This window comes from Lissotriton vulgaris, unplaced genomic scaffold (genome assembly GCF_964263255.1).
Source record: "Lissotriton vulgaris unplaced genomic scaffold, aLisVul1.2 SCAFFOLD_1004, whole genome shotgun sequence".
Lineage (NCBI taxonomy): Eukaryota > Metazoa > Chordata > Amphibia > Caudata > Salamandridae > Lissotriton > Lissotriton vulgaris.
Genome location: NW_028248078.1, coordinates 485,330 through 503,495, shown reverse-complemented (window position 1 = coordinate 503,495; position 18,166 = coordinate 485,330). Strand labels below are relative to the sequence as shown.

Below are 18,166 nucleotides of genomic sequence, written 5' to 3'. Positions count from 1 at the left end.
ATAGAAAAAATTCATTACACAATACAATTCATAAATAAAATCAATTTGTGCACACAATAAAAAGCAACATTAAAAAGTATTCGTAAACATATACAGATGAGGCAGGGAAAGAAACAATTTTTTACAAATGCCAAAGTGTCAACATATTCAGAAATAAGTGGAAACAATATATTAACCTAAGACAAGAGATGTTTCCTATGAACCAAAACAGAAACTGAAACCCCTAATGTAAGCAGAGTACATATGTCTGTTATTGATCATAAGATTCAAAAGCCCTGTTTACATATTCATATATATCCTATATGACAGTTCGTCTGATATTAGGAATTTCCTGGGCTTGAATTCTACAAAACAAGAAATGCGTCGACGCGTTTCGGTGTATTGCCCTTGGATATTGGTACACCTTCTTCAGGACAATTCAAGATGGCTAGGGGTTTAAAATATGGTATCCTTCCTGTGTGTAGAAAAGGATTAATCAGTACATTGGAATTGTCTTATTTAAGTACATTTATAACATCTAGGGTTCTATTCGTACCATGTGTACACCATTCTAACAAACACTTTAAGTCTATAAAAATCCACCATTACCTTCCATTTATTGTCAACCCTTCCCTTGAAGCAAGACTCGCCTTTAAAGTTGGTTTCTAGCTTTTGTGTTACAACCTCCGTTATACCCTAGTTTGTGACCAGTTTTTCCATAGATGAACTAAATCCCACCATTCACACCATAATTACTGACCTTGACTAGTGAGGCTCATATAGCTAATATGAGAGTCGTATCCACGTAGTGTTGGATATTATACTTGATCTTCTCTTTGGGGAGTAAAATCTGAAGGTAAAATGCACATAGGATAGTGTTATCACTACGGGGATTCTATGTGTTCCTTTGAATAGATCCCTCATAATATGGAACCATTTCTGGCTAAAGGGATACGGTCTTCCTGTTACCTTATGGAGTTAGGCTTTCCCTTGCTTCTCGATGGAACGTTGTCTAGAATTTTTGGCGCTGGTTAAGGCCTTCTGGATCATAGGACTAGCAGGTGTTCCTTGTACTATTTAGTCCACTGGAGCCCCTATATATGATAATAACGACATTTACTTTAGAGTAAGTATGCCCTATAGTCATTTCTGCCCCGTTAACACCCAGTAGGTGTATACATACCTCCAAAAGTCAGGGGTTTCCTCCTTCCCGTGGTTTACTTTTCTTTATTTCACTCCCATTCCACTCTGGATAATGGTAACGGGATATGTAGTAGCACTAGTTTAATCTGCATGGGGAGCAAATTGCAATTTGTAACCCAAATTTTTAAATGTTTCCTTTGATTAGTTTTTAGATTTTAGCTTTATTTTATTATATTTTTTTTTTATATAACTCAGACTGTGTGTGGAATATACCATCCATTAATACCTGTTGCCCCATTATTAGACAGCCAGTATTCTGGGTAAGTTTCACTGTTTAATTCAATCTACTAATGACATCCTATTACTAACTCCTTTTTCTGACATTTGCTAGTATTATACTCCACGTATTTTAAGTGGGTTAAGCTATGTAGAGTGCCTTGTATTTTCAAAGGGTTAAGTCTAGTGAAATCCCCATTGATATCAGAGGTGGCGCATCCACCGTTATTCTATTAAAGCTCTTCAGCACACTTGTACTGACGCTCGTTTAGGGGTTTAAATTAATAATATCCCCCGTGTCTCCTGCTAACAGACAGTCCTCCTATTTTAAGAACGAATAACCCTTTGCGACTATGCAGACGCTATATTACGCGCCTCGTGAAAATAATACGGGGCAAAGGGACCTGTCTTAAACACCATGAAAACGAAAACGGAAAAACAAACAGCGTCCGTTCTTTCCGCTTCCCTTCGGTCTTGTGCTGGGACACGCAGCCACGGGTACGTCCAGTCCTCTGTTACCTCTCTGCTAGAGTGAGGCTGTGGCGTAGCTGTATAAATGTGGATAAAACGCCATTTCTGATAATTGTTTACAGCTGCTTTTTTTCTTTCGTGGCACGACGCGCATGCGTAGAAACATGTAGTTTTCTGGCGGACCTCGGCGCCATTGTTAAGAGGTGTAAATAGGCGATTATATTCACCTTAGAACGCAGGAATTGTCGCGCATGCGTGTCTGCATGTATTTATCTCTCGTAAACCGGCGCCATTATTAAAGGGTGTAAATGATATCGGGCAAAACTGGATATATTATTCAAAAGGCAGCGATGGAGTGCCCTTTTTTTAATTACAGTTATCCCCACAGATACAACCCTCTGTTCAGTGTTAATTTTCTGAGGACGCTTGGAGGGCATGTTGATGTTACTCATATGAAATGTTATATCATTACATCTTAAGTTTCCCCTATCTAATATCTCTTGTGTATATTTCTATTTGGGGCTTTCTACATTTTTACATTTTTTATGAACTCCAAAATAATACGGTGACCATTGTTAATGTTCACACTGATTTCCCTTCCCGATGTGTGTTTCTTAAATGAGGCTATCCCAATCCTCTCTGGTGTTTAACCCCCTCTTAACAGTATCAAACTTCATCATGTACCACTGTTCTTGGTGTTTTCGTTTTTTTGTGCTGTTACCTAGTCTTGTTTGTTCTTTCATTTTCTCTAGAATTATCCATTTTAACTCTGTCTCAGTATGCCCTTTTTCTTTCCAGTGGTGCACCAATGGGGCATTTTCTTTGCTGAGTCTGATCGCTGATTTGTGTTCTCCTATACGGGTCCTCAGCTCTCTACCTGTCTCTCCTATGTAGCCCAGGCCACATGGGCATAGGATTAGGTATATCAGATTTTTACTTCTGCAGTTGTTTAGTGTGTTTATCTTGTGTGTGACTCCGTTTAAGGATATTTCTTTTGTCACTACACAGGAGTCGCATACACTGCAGGAGCCACATTTGTGGTTTCCAATAGCCTTTTTTCCTGTCAGGGTTTTTTGTCCTCCAGTTATGTCCTCTCTGTAGGTGTGTACTAAAGTGGACCGTAAATTTTTATTCTTTCTATAGGCATAAAGGGGCCTAGGAAGTTTGGTTTCCATTCCTTCATTTAAAATTTTCCAGTTGTGGTTAATTATATTTTTTATTTGGTTGGCAATTCCGGAAAATTGACTCACCATAACTATTTTATCCATCGTTTTGTTTTTTTCTTTTTTGTCTAGTAGGCTTTCTCTGTTGTAATATCTTGCTCTTTTTAGTGAATGGTTAACAAGTTTCTTTGGATATCCCCTATCCAAGAACTTCTGTTTGGTCATTTCAGCATGTTTGTAGAAGTCCTCAACAGAGGTACAGTTCCTCCTGAGGCGGAGAAACTCACCAAAGTTTCTCCGCAACGCAAACACGAACCCAGTTTTATACTACCTCGCTTGAGTTCAACATGCCAAAAATTAAAAGCACACAGGGGCAATATAGTCAAGCTCGTCCGAGCTTGCAATTATCCTGTCACTGTTCATCCACTACACGCTCGCTCGACAAACGAGTGAGCACCGCCACCAACGGCCGCGCCGCCCATCATCGCAAGCGCATAAACAACCAACACGGTCTGTTAGAACAGAGACCGGAACCGGCAAACATTCTCGCCTGCCACCACTCGACGTACCTGTCCGTCGGTGTCTCCTCGCAGTCATCCAAACTGCATGGGGGGGCGCCGAAAGGACGTACCACGCCATTTTTAAGGAATCATGGGTATTGTAGTCACTGACGTCATCGCTCATGGGAAATGTAGTTTTTCAGTTTATCGTATTTTGCGAAATGCTAATTTTACAAAAGACAACCCAGTTTGAGTCTCTCTTACAGAAGCAGACTAATGCAACGCGAGCTAATAATTATTTTAATAAAATGAGCGTCCGAAATCGACATGATATTTATACTCGATATTCGGATTCACATGAAATTATTTTTGCTCATTGTTCCGATATATGTAGGATAAATACCTAACATGGGTATATAAAATATGTTGAAATATAGGTATAAGGTCACAAGAGTGCGCGGTGTAGTCATTTTGTTTGGCATCATGGGTAATGTAGTTTGTAATCCAGCACTAATGTCTATTCCAATGGGGCCTTGTTCTTATGTCTGTATTCAAAAGATGTAAAAATACAGACTATAGAGACTTCTTAATGTTATTATAATGGGCCCACTAGGTACATTTGTACCACGGAATCCTCAAGCTTCCTAGATTCCTTTGTACCTTGAAATCCCTAGGTAACGATGTAAGAAAGGAGTGTCCATTGACTATAGAGCAGATTCGTGTTCTGTAAGTGCATATATGCGTTATTTCTCTGATATTATTGTGAGTGACGACAGTTCGCAACAACAACAGTTCACAATGACATCCACGGGATTGGCTCATTCAGCCCATCTTTATCACTGTTGAGCTTGTAAACCCATCTCTGTTCAATCTTGAACAGAAATTTCCCGATGTCAGGACATGCCTCCGGTAGTAATGGCTGTTCCAAGACCGTCCAGTGGAAATCCCGGGGTCCATGTCCTACCTCAGAGAAAATGTGCAGTCAGACGAGTCGCTTGTTTGCGGCACCGTATTGTGCTCTGATGTTCTTGTATTCGTGTTCTAATTTTCCTCGTTGTCATGCCCACATATGGTTTTTGGCATGGACATTTGATTAAGTAAATGAGATTGTCGCTATTGCAATTAGTGAATCTCTTTTGTACCCACGGCCTGTTTGTACCAATGTCCACTGATGTTGATCCGCTTGTTTGTGAGCAAACTGAGCACGTCCCACATGGATGGTGGCCTTGTACAGGTGGCAAATCCCAAAGCGTGCCTACCTGTCTGGGTTCTTTACTTTTTGGGCGGGTATGAACTAGCTGATCTTTTAAGCTCTGACCTCTTTTAAATGCAAACAATGGGGGAGGGATCTGTTCACCACAGGTATTTAAGATCGACCAGTGTTTCCGGATGATTTTTTGTACCTGATTGGACCTGGTGTTAAAGGTGTTAACAAATGTCATCCAGTTTGTTTTTTCTTTAGGTGGATTGATTTCAAGTAGGGACTCCCTGTTATTGTTCGATGCCCTCTTTTTGGACTGTCGAATTATCTTTTTCGGATAGTTCTTGGCAAGTAACTGCTTCTCTAGCTGTTTCGAATGAATGTTGAATGTCTCCTTATTGGAGCAATTTCTCTGGATTCTAAGAAACTGGCCGAAAGGCAAGTTGTTCCTCAGCGCCTTCGGATGACAGCTCTCGTAGTTCAGAAGGGCATTCCTAGCCATCGGCTTGCGATATAATTCAGATTCTAAGCCGTTAGGAGTGGCATGAATTTTCAGATCCAAGAAGGCCAATTCAGACTTGCTGTGTTCAATGGTAAACTTCAGAAAGGCGTTGCGGTTATTTAACCATTGGTGAAATAGACGAAGTTCCACCTCAGAGCCTCTCCAGATAACCAAAATGTCATCTATATATCTCTTCCAGATATGTAGAGACAATAGATAAGGATTTGCAGGTGTGAGTACCTCTTGCTGTTCAAAATCATGAACATAAAGATTAGCGAGACTCGGTGCGAAGACACTACCCATACTGGTCCCAGATGTTTGTAGGTAGGTAGTGTCTTCGAACCGGAAATAGTTGTCTTTCATCGCTATCTCGGCCAAGTTCATAATAAACGAAACTGGCGTGATCGATTGATGGTCACTTTGTTCCAACAGCCAGGTTACCACTTCCAGTGTTTCTGTCTGTGGAATCGAAGTGTATAACGACTCCACGTCGAAGGACACCAGAATGTCGGTCTCCATATTGTATTGAACTTCCGGAAGTAATCTCAAAACGTCTTTGGTGTCTTTGAGGAACGTAGGCATGGCTCTGACCGTAGGGTTCAAAAAGTGGTCAACAAAGGTCGACAATGGTTCCAATATGGAACCTATTCCAGAAATTATAGGCCTTCCAGGAGGGGGTCGTTGTGACTTATGCACCTTTGGAAGGCAATAGAAATATGGAATGGTAGGATGGGTTGTTAAAAGAAATTGGCTTTCTTGTGATGTTATCCATCCTTCGGAAGTGGCTTCTTCCACCAAATGTCCAATCTTGGTCCTTATGCGTTCCGTTGGATCTTCTGTAAGGAGACGATATGATTTCTGATCATTCAGTTGTCTAAGGCACTCATTCCTATATGTCTCAGTATCCATGATGACGATCGCTCCACCCTTGTCTGCGGGTTTTATAACTATTCTATCGTTTGATGTTAGTGAGCGTAAAGCCAGTTGCTGTTTTTTCGACAGGTTGACATAGGGTTTAGTGTTCGTGTGATAGAGGTCACGAATGTCATTTTCATTGGCCGCCTCAAATGTGAGTACTTTGGCCGGTAAACCCACGGTAGGTGGATTAAAGGAAGAGGCTTTTCTTAGGCCCGTGTTCAGATCATCATTTCCAGTGGTTACACTTTGTGATTTCGAGAAAAAATAGTGAAGCCTAATCTTGCGAAAAAACTTGGATAGCTCCATCTGTGCCACAAAAGGATCCCCTTTTGAAGTTGTAACAAATCCTAAGCCTTTGTTCAGGAGGTTATTTTCATCTTCCGATAATACATGTGAGCTTAGATTGATCACGATTTTGTCACATTGCTTGTTCCTGCTGTCTCTTGAGGGAATTTCTTCCCGCTGCGGAGGTCCATGGTCGGTTGTGGTGTGTTGGCCCAGTGAACCTGTTGTGTTGTGCCCTGCCGTCTCCTGCCTCTGCCTCGTCTCTGGCCATACTCTAAAAAAGGAGTTGGAAACATTCCAGATCCTTGTGGCATCTGAGGTGGGCCATAAGGCCCCATCTGAGGAGGAAAACCTGGTCCATAAGCCCATGGATTCGGTTGCCACCAGGGTTGGAATTGATTTTGATTTAAAGGATAAAATCCCCCTCTCCAGTTTCTACGGTTCCCTCGGCCTCTCTGTGTATTATTATTAGCAGTTGGACCCGTATGTGAGGTATCAGAGTCACTAGAGTGCCCATCTGAGCTGGATGTGGCATAGGTAGAACCACCTTTACGGTTTCCGCGGTTGAAGGCTGGTGCCACAAAAGACTCACATGTATATGGATATGCTTTTTCAGTGGAAAATTTCGCCAAATCTTTTTTGAACTTTTCTAGTTTGGCAAAAAGAATTGTGTCCTTATACTCCTTGTTGTTTTTGTCACTATCTTCCTGATTCTTTTTGAACAGGGAATTCTTTAATGTGGTCTTAATGTTACCTTCAAGTAACTGAATTTCAATCATGATTTTATCGGCTACCCTCTTTGCCGTTTTAATTATCAGAACCAACCAGTCTCTGGTGCACCTCCAGGCTATCATTGACCAATCTTTGATGAAACCTTTGTCATCAAGAAAGAGTCTTGGTACATTGTTAACAATAAGGCCTGAAGGTGCACAATTACCGTGGAGGTATTCAGCCATAGTTAATCCATGAAACACAGTTCTGGAATGAGATTTTTTAAGAACTAATATCTTGGCCCAACCCTCATCACTTGCGCTAACTTGTACTGGGACATGTTCTAAAATACTGGGATTTTCTTCTAATAGACTCAGAACCTCTACATCTTCAAACGCTAACCCCCAGTTCGAGGCCATTTTGATATGAGAGAAGAAGAAAGTATACAAAGTACTAAGACTTGGTCACGAAGTGAATAAATGCCAATAGTTGTCTGTTACTAATACAGTGTAAAATTAGAGCAAAAAAAGGCAAAATGGACCAGTCATAGAGACTGTCCTAACCTTAAAAATTGGACCCGCAGCCGTAGCCGCACAATCATCATTATACAGAAATTTTTTAATGAGGGTCCAAGGGCAAGTTTAATGACCCCAACTAAGTACGTGCCCCACTTTGAATTACCATTTACACATAGAGTACCTAGAGGTCAACAGAAAGAGGATATTCTTCTTCATATGTTAAATCATTCAGTTTTTTCATGTTCGGGACAAAATAGTATGTCACGTCTTCTGTATCAAGTGAATTTTCCCACTGTATCCATTTCGGATCTAGTGCCACAGTTTTTAGATTTACTGGGCTGAATAGCGCCTCGAAGGCTGATTCTGCTGTGAAAACAGTTATTCTTTTGCCTTGGGCTAGGGCTCGTTCTCTTGCTACCCCGGTGTACCTGACCTAAGCCTAATACGTGGGAAGGAGTAAGTAAGTAGCAATTTAAGTTAAGTAGGTTTGTTGCCAAGGAACTATTCAAGAATTCTCTCTAAGGGTTTAGTCAGCACTGTACCTTGGGAATAGAATGTAGGAGGTCTTGTATCTCACTCGTAGGACTCGATATTCCAGTCACCCGCAAGGGTAGGCTGGAAACGCCGGAGCTGGATTTTCTCGGCAGGAGAAAAGACAGCGTCTTTCTCAGCGCGTCAAGGAGAAGGGGCAGCGTCCGTGGGCTTCTCGCGTCTGCTGGGCTCTCGGAAAGTAGATTAGCTGCTCTGCTCCAGAATCACCACCGTGTATTTGCTTAAGGCAACATTGGTATATTTATACCTGAAAGGTGCCGAGTTTGACGTAAGGTTTGGACATAAGACGTCAATAAAGATGTCACTAAGAACTGGTCATTCTTACAGTGCTCGCAGGAGTTCTATTACAAATCAAAACAAAGCAAGCGGGGCTTTCCCAGGTTGCTGGGGGTTTGTGTGTCGAAAGAACTCGGTGTGCTCTCTAGGAATCTAAGGAAGTAGCTTCTGCTGTGTCATGGACTGCAGAGGCGATTTACTGAAATATGGCTCTGATTATTATGCCATTATAGGGATAATTATTGATTATAGCCGTATAGGGGCATAAGGTCACAATATTGAATCGGGTTCCTAGATAAAACACATCAACATGGTACAGCTGACCCAGCTGTACCGCTTCTCTATCTGCATGTTATTCAGGCAAAAAGAGATACATGCTGATCTTACATGACATTACTCAGACCTAAATCAGTCGTCGGTCGTGACTACCCAGGTCGAGATCTGCTTTTTCCTTTTAGCACTGGAACTGCCATGCATCACCCCTGATCAGCAGGCAAAATTGGATGAACTGCTCACTCAAGTGGAAATTTTGCTCAGTATCCGGGCTCTTGCCACCGAGAAGACTCCGGGCCCTGGCGGGCTTCAAGCTGAGTTTTATAAAACCTATGCCACACTGCTCGCCCGCAGTTGAAGCTTTATATGAGGAGGCCCTTTCAGCTGCCACTCTCTGTGAGTCCCAGCGCGAGGCTCTACCTGACTCCCTCCCATAACCCGATAGGACCCTTCTGAACTGGGGTCATACAGACCACTTGCGCTACTCAACACAGATCATGAAATCCTGGCTAGGGTGCTGACGGCCCTCTTAGCTCCCTTAATTCCTACCCTGGTACACCCTTATCAAAACGGATTTGTGCCAACACGTAACACCTCATTAAATCTCCAAAGCTTTTGTTGAGTTCAGGCTAACTCTCCACACTCTTGGGCTTGGGCTGGATGCCTGTTGCTAGATCTCGAGAAGGCCTTCGACTTGCTGGAATAGTCATTCATATTTGCGACAATGCACTAATATGGTCTCGGAGCGCATTTCATACACCTGGTACAATTACTGTATTCACAGCCTCTCATTAGGGTCAGGACTTATTAATTTCTAACTCAATACCAATCAGCCGTGGCACCCAGAAGGGGTGCCCTCTCTCACCTTTGCTATTCTCTCTGGCAATTGAACCACTGCAGCAGAACTTCGCACGCAGGACAAGGACTGGGGCATATGGTTGGGCGACAGCCTACATGTAGTATCCCAATATACGGCCGATTTGCTGTTGTACCTCCGGGATGTCCATGCTGTACCGGGTGTGAAATACTGCATCGATTTGCAGGACTGTCAGGCCTTCAGGTAAACTGGAGGAAGTCCTGCTTATTTCCTTTTGTGTCGGTCCTCCCGGATCCAGGTCTAACCTTTAACAAAACGGCGGTACCCTGGCAGCCCACTATGTTTCTGGGCGTTTGTATGTATTATCGCTTCTCAGACGATCTATTCGATGGCAACCTTACGCAAGTGATGTCCCCCATTCGATCTCAGATAGTGTTCTGGAAGATACTGCTGTTATCTATGAAGGGTCGGATCGCATTGTTGAAGATGGTGATCCTTCCTAGACTATTATACTATTTTTTTAATTTGTCCATTTACATACCAGCTAAATGGTTTTAGACTTTGAACGAAAAATGCGCAATGAACAAACTGACACACTTGCGAGCTCGTTAGTAGGAAGATCTTAATCGTCCCTGGACAGAGAGAGAGTGGAAAATGATCTTGGCAGGAACTACACACATCCCTTGGAATGTGACATTTCGGTTCATACAATTTTACATCATACATAGAGCATACCTTACCCCTGCAAAAACGAATCAATATTTTCATCGGTCAGACGCTGCTTGCCCCCGATATGAACTAGTTGGGGCTGACCTCCTCCACATGGTATGGCACTGCCCTGCCTTACACTCCTACTGGCAAGATGTCACAACCCAATTATCCTCCTGCACGGAACGTCCAGCATTACAGACTTGGGAGGCATGTGTGCTGGGCATATTCTAAAGAATTAAAAAAACTCAAGAGCACTTCCCGTTTCCTTGACCTCGGCTTTATAATTGTTAAGCGGCTTTATTACTAACCTGTGGAAGTCCCCAGACCCTTCCCCCAATTAAGGCCTGGATACAATCATTCCTTGTGTGGGCGCAGGCGGAGAGTACGGAACTACAGAGGGAGGACACCCTAGGACTCCGCAAATACTCAGTAGCTCAAAACTAAGACGCAATACTGATAGATTTCCTATCGTCGACACAGGCGCCAGAGGATGCCACACACGATTGAAGAGAGGGTTGGAGTTTGGGAGACGAAGAGGCTGTCCCATAATAGCAAACATGTTAGGAGCTATACTCACCTCGTCACTGGTGGCAGACATGCGAGAGAGTGATACTGCTTTGGAATCCATGATCATGAACATGCACCGGCGTTGCTGTTTGTGGGGGAGGGGAATAAGACAGCTGTGTATCACTGTACTTTTAGAATCAAGTTGGTCACTTTGGTTGAATTTGTTTTAACATAAACAAGAATCTTGCAATGTACGCTAGATCAAAGCGTTGTTTTGATGCCTTCACATTATATACGTCAAATGTTGTGATAATACAGATGGGAAGGGGGGCAATTGTCTCGGGTAATCCTGGCTTCATATTGAAACTGTAATTTGATGAATTCTACTTATCAGATATGCATCTGTTGTACTCTAAAGCGGATGATGTGTTGTTTGCTGTAATATCATATTAGTTGCTATTAAAAGAGATAACTACCAAAACGCAAAAAAAGATTCAAACAACCAATTGAGCCATGCTCAACCTCCTAGTTATACATTTGTATGTAAAGATTGATGAACCAGCATAAAATGCTGCATTCTCACAAATGCACATCAAACTGTCTTATAAGCCCTCTTCCTATTCTGCTTTATAGTTATCTGTTCTTCTGCTCTTTTCAGGTTATTAAGGATCCTCCTCCAGCAACAGCACCCCCACCAGAGGTAAGTGAATAAAAACAGTTTACAGATAAAAAAATAATGTATAAAATGCCCTGGCAAATACTATTTAAGTTGCAGAGAGACTGAATTGTAAGGTTATATGCAGATAAAATTCATTAGACCCTAGAAATGGGGCTTCCAAACTTCCAAAGTCACAGTGTACTTAATTTAAGAGATGCAAGGTTAAAGTTCTTCCCTCATTTCTAAATTGAGATGACTGCCCATTATCAGCAGCGTTTATTTATTATGCACAATCAATGTCCGTCTTCTGATCCTTTATAATGTCTGCATTCTGTTCTTATTTTTGAAGTCACTAGAAAACTGCCATTCGAACATCTTTGAGGTAGTCTTGGTGTAAAATCTAACCACTACAATATCTAATCCCAACAGAAAGTTCCAGAGGCCCTCTTTCTGTACATTAATTTTGTTATTCGATTTTTTAATCCACTATATATCATGAAAATAGTATTACAATTGCAATTTAGTTCAGTTAAAAAACCTGAATTCAATTTTAATTAAAAGTACATTTACAAAATATATCATTCATAGAGCTATAAAATTGCTTTCCGGGGGACGTCATAAAGTGCATACATTATGTGCAGTTCAACGTGCGGAGTAGATAGCAACAACACAAAGAAACTGCAGAACACTCCAAGAGCAAGCAATTCTGATATAAAAATCCGCTAAGGGACAACCAAGAACGGAATTTCAAAAGAAACCTGTTTGGGAAATTATCTGACTAGACAGACATAAAACATTAGATGACAGAAATAATAACCAGTTATTCTTATATTTACATGCTATAACCACTACTTTCAGAAAGGAACTAGCTCTAAAGCCCACCTCAACATTATTTAAAAGTTGCAGATAGGGTAATTATGTTCTGCCTGTACACTAAGTGCTTTTAAAAAGGTTTTAAAAATAAGTCAAAAGACAGCCTAAAAAAACATAAAATATTAGAAGAACCTGGGATATACCGTCATACGGGCAAACAGGCAAGCTACTACTAAATGTATTAGGCCCAAGTACAGAAACGAAATAGTTGCCAAACTGTCCCAACCCTAGAGCGAGCTTAGAGGGACCTGTCCCAATGAATTAAAGGTAGTGCTAGATACAGAACTATAGCGCTAATTACCCCAAATTTGATATAATCCTGGACCGAGGTTTCGCTGATTCATCCCTTAACCTCTCAGTCCATCCAAAAAGTTAGCTTGACCAATTATTAGTCTTTTTTAGGAAGAGACCCCAGTGTATCAAAAAATTGCAGGGGGTCAATCCCACGTAAAGGAGCAACCGTAACCTAAACACATACAGGCAAAGCAGTCCTTAATAATCTCCCTATTCAGGTGTGCTTCATGCGAGGTTCAAAGTGATACTCAAAGGTTCCAATCACACTAAATCTGATACATACTGCAGTGACAGCTCCAAATGCAGAATATAGTGTGAGCTGGCTGAGGAAACTGAAAGGAGTCGTCTGCAGACTCATTTTTTCTTCATACTTAAGCGATGATAAATTGGATTAGCTCCATTACCAGCCGCATAGGTAGCAACTGGAACACACTGAGCTTTATAAACTGACATTAAAGGCAGCATAGTTATGCAACCTTGAGCCTGCGGTAAATTTGGTACGCCTCCTGAAGTTTTGGACATCTTTAAACAAGCATTAAGAACCTGAGTGCGCCAAGTACCTGAAGAGTCGAAGCAAATTTGTAGGCATGCTCTTCTTCTGTTGCTGCTCCATCTAAGAAGGGAAGTCTGTCAGTCCTGCTCTGCTTCCATCGATTGGCACCTGACCCTAAGATGGCCCCGGGGGCTAACCACGAGCAATACCGCCTAAATCCACGTCTGGAGATCCCAGAGGGAAGTGAGTACTTGTTGGGGACGTCGCTCAGGGGGCAACCCTGCTGCCTATCTTGGTGCCGTCCATTGCTCTGTCTCTATGCCACCAAAGAAGGCGACAAACAATTTCTCCCGCTATTTCGCCGCCACAGATAACAGCCCCCCGCCCAACAAGACAGATCCCGCGACGAGGAATATGGCCCTCACCAGGGAAGACCTAGTCACTCCCCTCCGGGATTTTAAAACCGAACTGTGTCAGGAACTTAAGCAAGATATGCGCGCTTCTCTATAGCCCAACAGCGGAGGTTCCTCCTGGACTGTGTCTGACCTCAAGATGGCGTCTGGAATTCATTCGGACCATGGTTTCTCCTCCCCCTAAATCTGACAATCGCTGAGTACTCATGATCTCCACACTGACAGTGGAGTCCGAGCACTATGTCCGACGCCCGGTGAAGCTGCTCTGTTCAGCTATCAAGGAGATCGGCCTTGGTTCATCCCCTGACCGTCACCTACCCAGCCGGACTTTGGGCACAGTTTCTCTCCCCATCTCCCTGTCTCTCCCACCCGCCATCATATTTCTGTAACTATTCTTTTTCCTTGTCTCCTGTCTATATCTGTTCCCATTTAGCACTCTTTCTCTCATTGTCTACCTCCTTTGCTCCTAACCCCTCTCAACTGAATGTTTCCGCTTGCCCGCTACATCGCCTAGCCCCCCTGTCCTTTTTGTACCCTTTAACTAAGCACTCCTTCTCCCCTTGTTGGGGAAAGATCCAATATTTATACTCTGGAGTCTCGGCGAACGCGCTGAGAGAGTTCACTGTACCTAGGGAGCCACTCACAGTTCAGGTATGGTATGGCACCCCTTTCCAAAGCGCTCCCTCTCACCTTTTTGGGGAAGGATCCAGTTAGTAGAACTTGGAGTCTCAGTGACCCCTCTGAGAGAGTCCACTGCGTTTAGGGAGCCTCTTGCAACAGAGACGGGGAAATGATACCACTTCCCCTGGGATCGCAGTTTACTGGACTTTGGATGCAGCTCTGACTCGTATACCGGTTTGTATCCCCTTCACTCCCCCCCTCTTTCCATGCTATGTTTTATCACCCCCCCTCCCCCTCCTCCATTCTCTCTACTTCCGGTCTCCACACTAGAGCACTAACTGCCGTCCAGACCGGGAAACCGGAAGTGCTTTACTCCACTCCCCTGCCCTCCGTTCAATTGGCACAAAATCGGCGTGACGGACCGGGGCGGGAAACGGCCTGTGCCCCAGCTGCATTGCAGGCTTCCAGCCGTAAGTGGCAACCGTTATTAAAATCAAGAATGTTGATAGTTGTAAATGTTTTCTTTTTTTAAAAAGAGACAATTCTGTTCAGCTAAAAATTATTAAATTATTGAAAGTAGTTCAGGTCATATTCAAATGTTTTTTTTTAAAGCACAGTCTAATGACTATCAGGTAGATGCATCAAACAAAAATCCGCTCACAAAGGGGCAGATTCTCAGAATCTGCCCCTTTGCGACCAGTATTTTTGCATTTGGGATGCATCATCCCAAATGCAAAAATCGCAAATTGAGAAATCGCTAAATTGCGATTATTTGCATTTAAGGAATCTCAAGTTGAGATTCCTTAAATGCAAAGCATGAAAGTTTTAAAAATAGCGAATTCGCTAATAGGGCACGCAAATTACCATGAAGTACAACTTCATGGTAATTTGCAAAAACTTTGAAAAATGCACTAAAGTGCATTTTTCAAAGTTTCCTGTTTATTTATTTATTTATTTGCGGGTTTGTATAGCGCTTGATTCAACTCCCGGAGGAGTATCTCTGCGCTTTGGCAGCCACAACGGTAAGATGTATAGAAGTTTAACTAGATTGGATGATTAGAGTTGGAACAGATGGGTTTTAAGTTGTTTCCTAAATTGTAGGTGTTCTGAGCATTGTCTGAGGGCTCTAGGGAGACTGTTCTAAAGAGAGGGTCCAGCCACAGACAGTGCCTTACCACCGTGTCTAGCCTTCTTAGTTCGAGGGACACATAGCAAATCCTGGTCACTGGACCTGAGTGAGCGTGTAGGAACGTAGGGGATGAATTTGTTTTTTAGGTATTCGGGTCCTGAACCGTTAAGGCATTTATGAATAATGCAGCAAGTTTTGAATTTGGTTCTCTGTTTTATGGGTAACCAATGAAGTTTTGCCAATAGAGGTTTGGAAGGGGTTCGGGTAGGGGCGTTAGGGACTAATCGAGCTGCAGTGTTTTGAACCACTTGGAATTTTGCTAGAACTCCTTCATTAGCGGTCAGAAACAGGCCATTGCAGTAGTCTATGCGACTTAAAACAAGAGCCTGCTCCAGAGTTTTTCTGACTGAGTCGGGAAGCAGAGGGAATACTTTCCGTAAGAGCCCAATTACGTGGAAGCATGAACCCACACCGTAGTTGCTATGCTGCTTTAATGAGAGTTCCTGATCTAGTCTGACTCCTAGATTTTTTACAACCTGCTTTGGCTCCGGGACTTGACCAAGATCTTGTGGCCACCAGTCCGGAGTCCATAGCAGTTTTGCTTCTCCAAACAACATGACTTCGGTCTTACCGACATTGCATTGAAGATAGTTGGTGGACATCCAATGCGCCACAGCCTTCATACCCTGGGAAAAGGAGTTCTTGACCTCGGGGGTGAGATGTTTGAAAGGGAAGAGGAGCTGGGTATCGTCGACGTAGGACACCGGAATAAAGCCATATGTTCTCATGATGCTGGCCAGGGGTGCCACATAGATATTAAAGAGGGTGAGGCTCAAACAAGAGCCCTGTGGCACCCCTTTTGAGATCTCAGTCTCTTCTGAACGATAGGCCCCCAAGGTTACACGTTGGGTCCGGTTAGATAGAAAACTCTTAAGCCAGGCTAAAGCCTTGTTATTCAAGCCAATGTTGGCCAGTCGAGTTGTCAGGATGCTGTGAGACACGGTGTCAAATGCCGCAGACAGGTCCAATAGTACCAGGATCACGGAGAAGCCCTTGTCCTGATACATATGTAGATCGTCTGAAACTGACATCAAGGTGGTTTCGGTACTGTGCTTGGGCCGGAAACCCGATTGAGAATAGTCCAATCCACCTGCCAACTCCACATAGTTAGATAGATGTCGATTGACATATTTCTCAACAAGTTTGCCCAAGAACAGGAGAAGAGATATAGGCCTTAGATTGTTGAATTCTGTCCATGGGATAGCTGAGTTTTTCCTGATAGGCCTGACCGAGGCCCTTTTCCTTTCCATGTGGACTTCTCCGTTGTTAAGGGAGAGATTCACAAGTTTTTGAATCCCAGGGCCTAGAACATTGGCCAGCATAGGCATTAATCTTGCCGAAATGATGTCAGTTGGGCATCCACTTTTAATCTGCGGAATTAGGGTTGTAACCTCCTCTAAAGAAATGGGTGGAAACCTGTCAAGGAGATGGGTGGAGAAAGTTTCTGTAACTGTCTTTGACATTGACGTAGGAGATGATTTTTCTCCATCAAAGGATTGAGTAGAGTTGATAATTTTTTCATAAATTCCGTCTATTTTTTGAGTAAAAAATAGCGAAATGTCGTTGCAGAGTTGCTGTGATGCTAGCTCCGGACTTTCACAAGCCATAGGTTTCACGAAAGATTGCAGTATTTGATAAAGCACTCTAGGAGAGTTTCCCACAGTCATAAGCTGGGATGCAATGTAGTTCTTTCGTGAGACACGAATGGCTTTGTGGTATGAGGAAAGGGAATGCCAGTAACCTTTTTTTGTGCTCGGCCAATTTAGATATTCTCCATTTCTTTTCGAGTTTTCTCGCTGCTTGTTTTAATGATCTAAGATGCTCTGAATACCAGACTTCTTGTTTTTGAGCTGGGCGAGTTTTGAAATGTTTTAGGGGAGCAATGATATCTACTGCTGTGACAATTGCCCCTTCGAAATTATCCATAGCAGTCTCAATGTTCACAGTAGAGGTCAAAGTGGGTTCAAAATATCTGTCTTTGAAAGATTCCAGAGTCATTTTATGCCACTGTCTTCCCTTGGTAGATATGGAAATTTGACTAGTTGGCAGGGGGTTAGCTATGGGAGTGTAACATTCAATAATAAAGTGGTCAATCCACTCTACTTGGGAAGGGGGTAGACATTTAGTCAATGGAGAGTTGGTCAGGACCAGATCCAAGGTGTGTCCTGCCTTATGTGTGGGCCGCATAAAGCTATTAACTTGTTTCAATCCCAGTGAAGACAGATCTACTAATAGTGATTGTGCTTCCTTGCATTCTGCTAAGTCACTATGAATGTTAAAATCACCTAGAAGCAGAAAGTCTTCGTGTTCCTGTACATGTGGAGCCAGTGATTCTAAAAGTGAGATTGAAATATTGATATTTGGACCAGGGGGGCGATAGACTAGGGCCCCTTTCTTGCACCCTTTGGGTGTGGTTTTAATTTTAAAAATCAGAAGTTCTAGCTCCGGGGTACATAATCCTTCAATTACCGAGATGTCTATTTCTTGCCTGTGCACAATTGCAATTCCCCCTCCTATCTTGACGGGCCGATCCTGTCTGACTATTTTGTACCCCGCTGGAAACCCAAGAGTTATAGCTGGGACCGAGTGGGGCTTTAGCCATGTTTCCGTCAGGAAACAAATGTCCGGTTTTTCAGAAGTGATGAGGTCCCAGACCTCTATGGAGTGTTGCGCACACACATGCCCTAAGGGCATGTGTGTGCGCAACATATGTACACAGATCAATTTCAGGGGTGCAACAGGGTGTCCTTTGGACATCCCTGCACCCTTGAAATCGCAATCTCAATTTGCGATTCGCTAATTGCGATTCGAATATTGAGATT

At 42.9% G+C, this 18,166-nt stretch overlaps 1 protein-coding gene across 1 annotated transcript in view; it reads left to right on the top strand.

The window, feature by feature from the left end:
• Positions 1-18,166, top strand: part of LOC147664938 (anthrax toxin receptor 2-like) — a 470,307-nt gene that overhangs the window by 177,490 nt on the left and 274,651 nt on the right. The window contains exon 6 of the mRNA XM_086949874.1: positions 11,462-11,503. Coding sequence (XP_086806000.1) covers positions 11,462-11,503 — 42 coding nt within the window. The remainder of the gene's footprint in view (positions 1-11,461; positions 11,504-18,166) is intronic.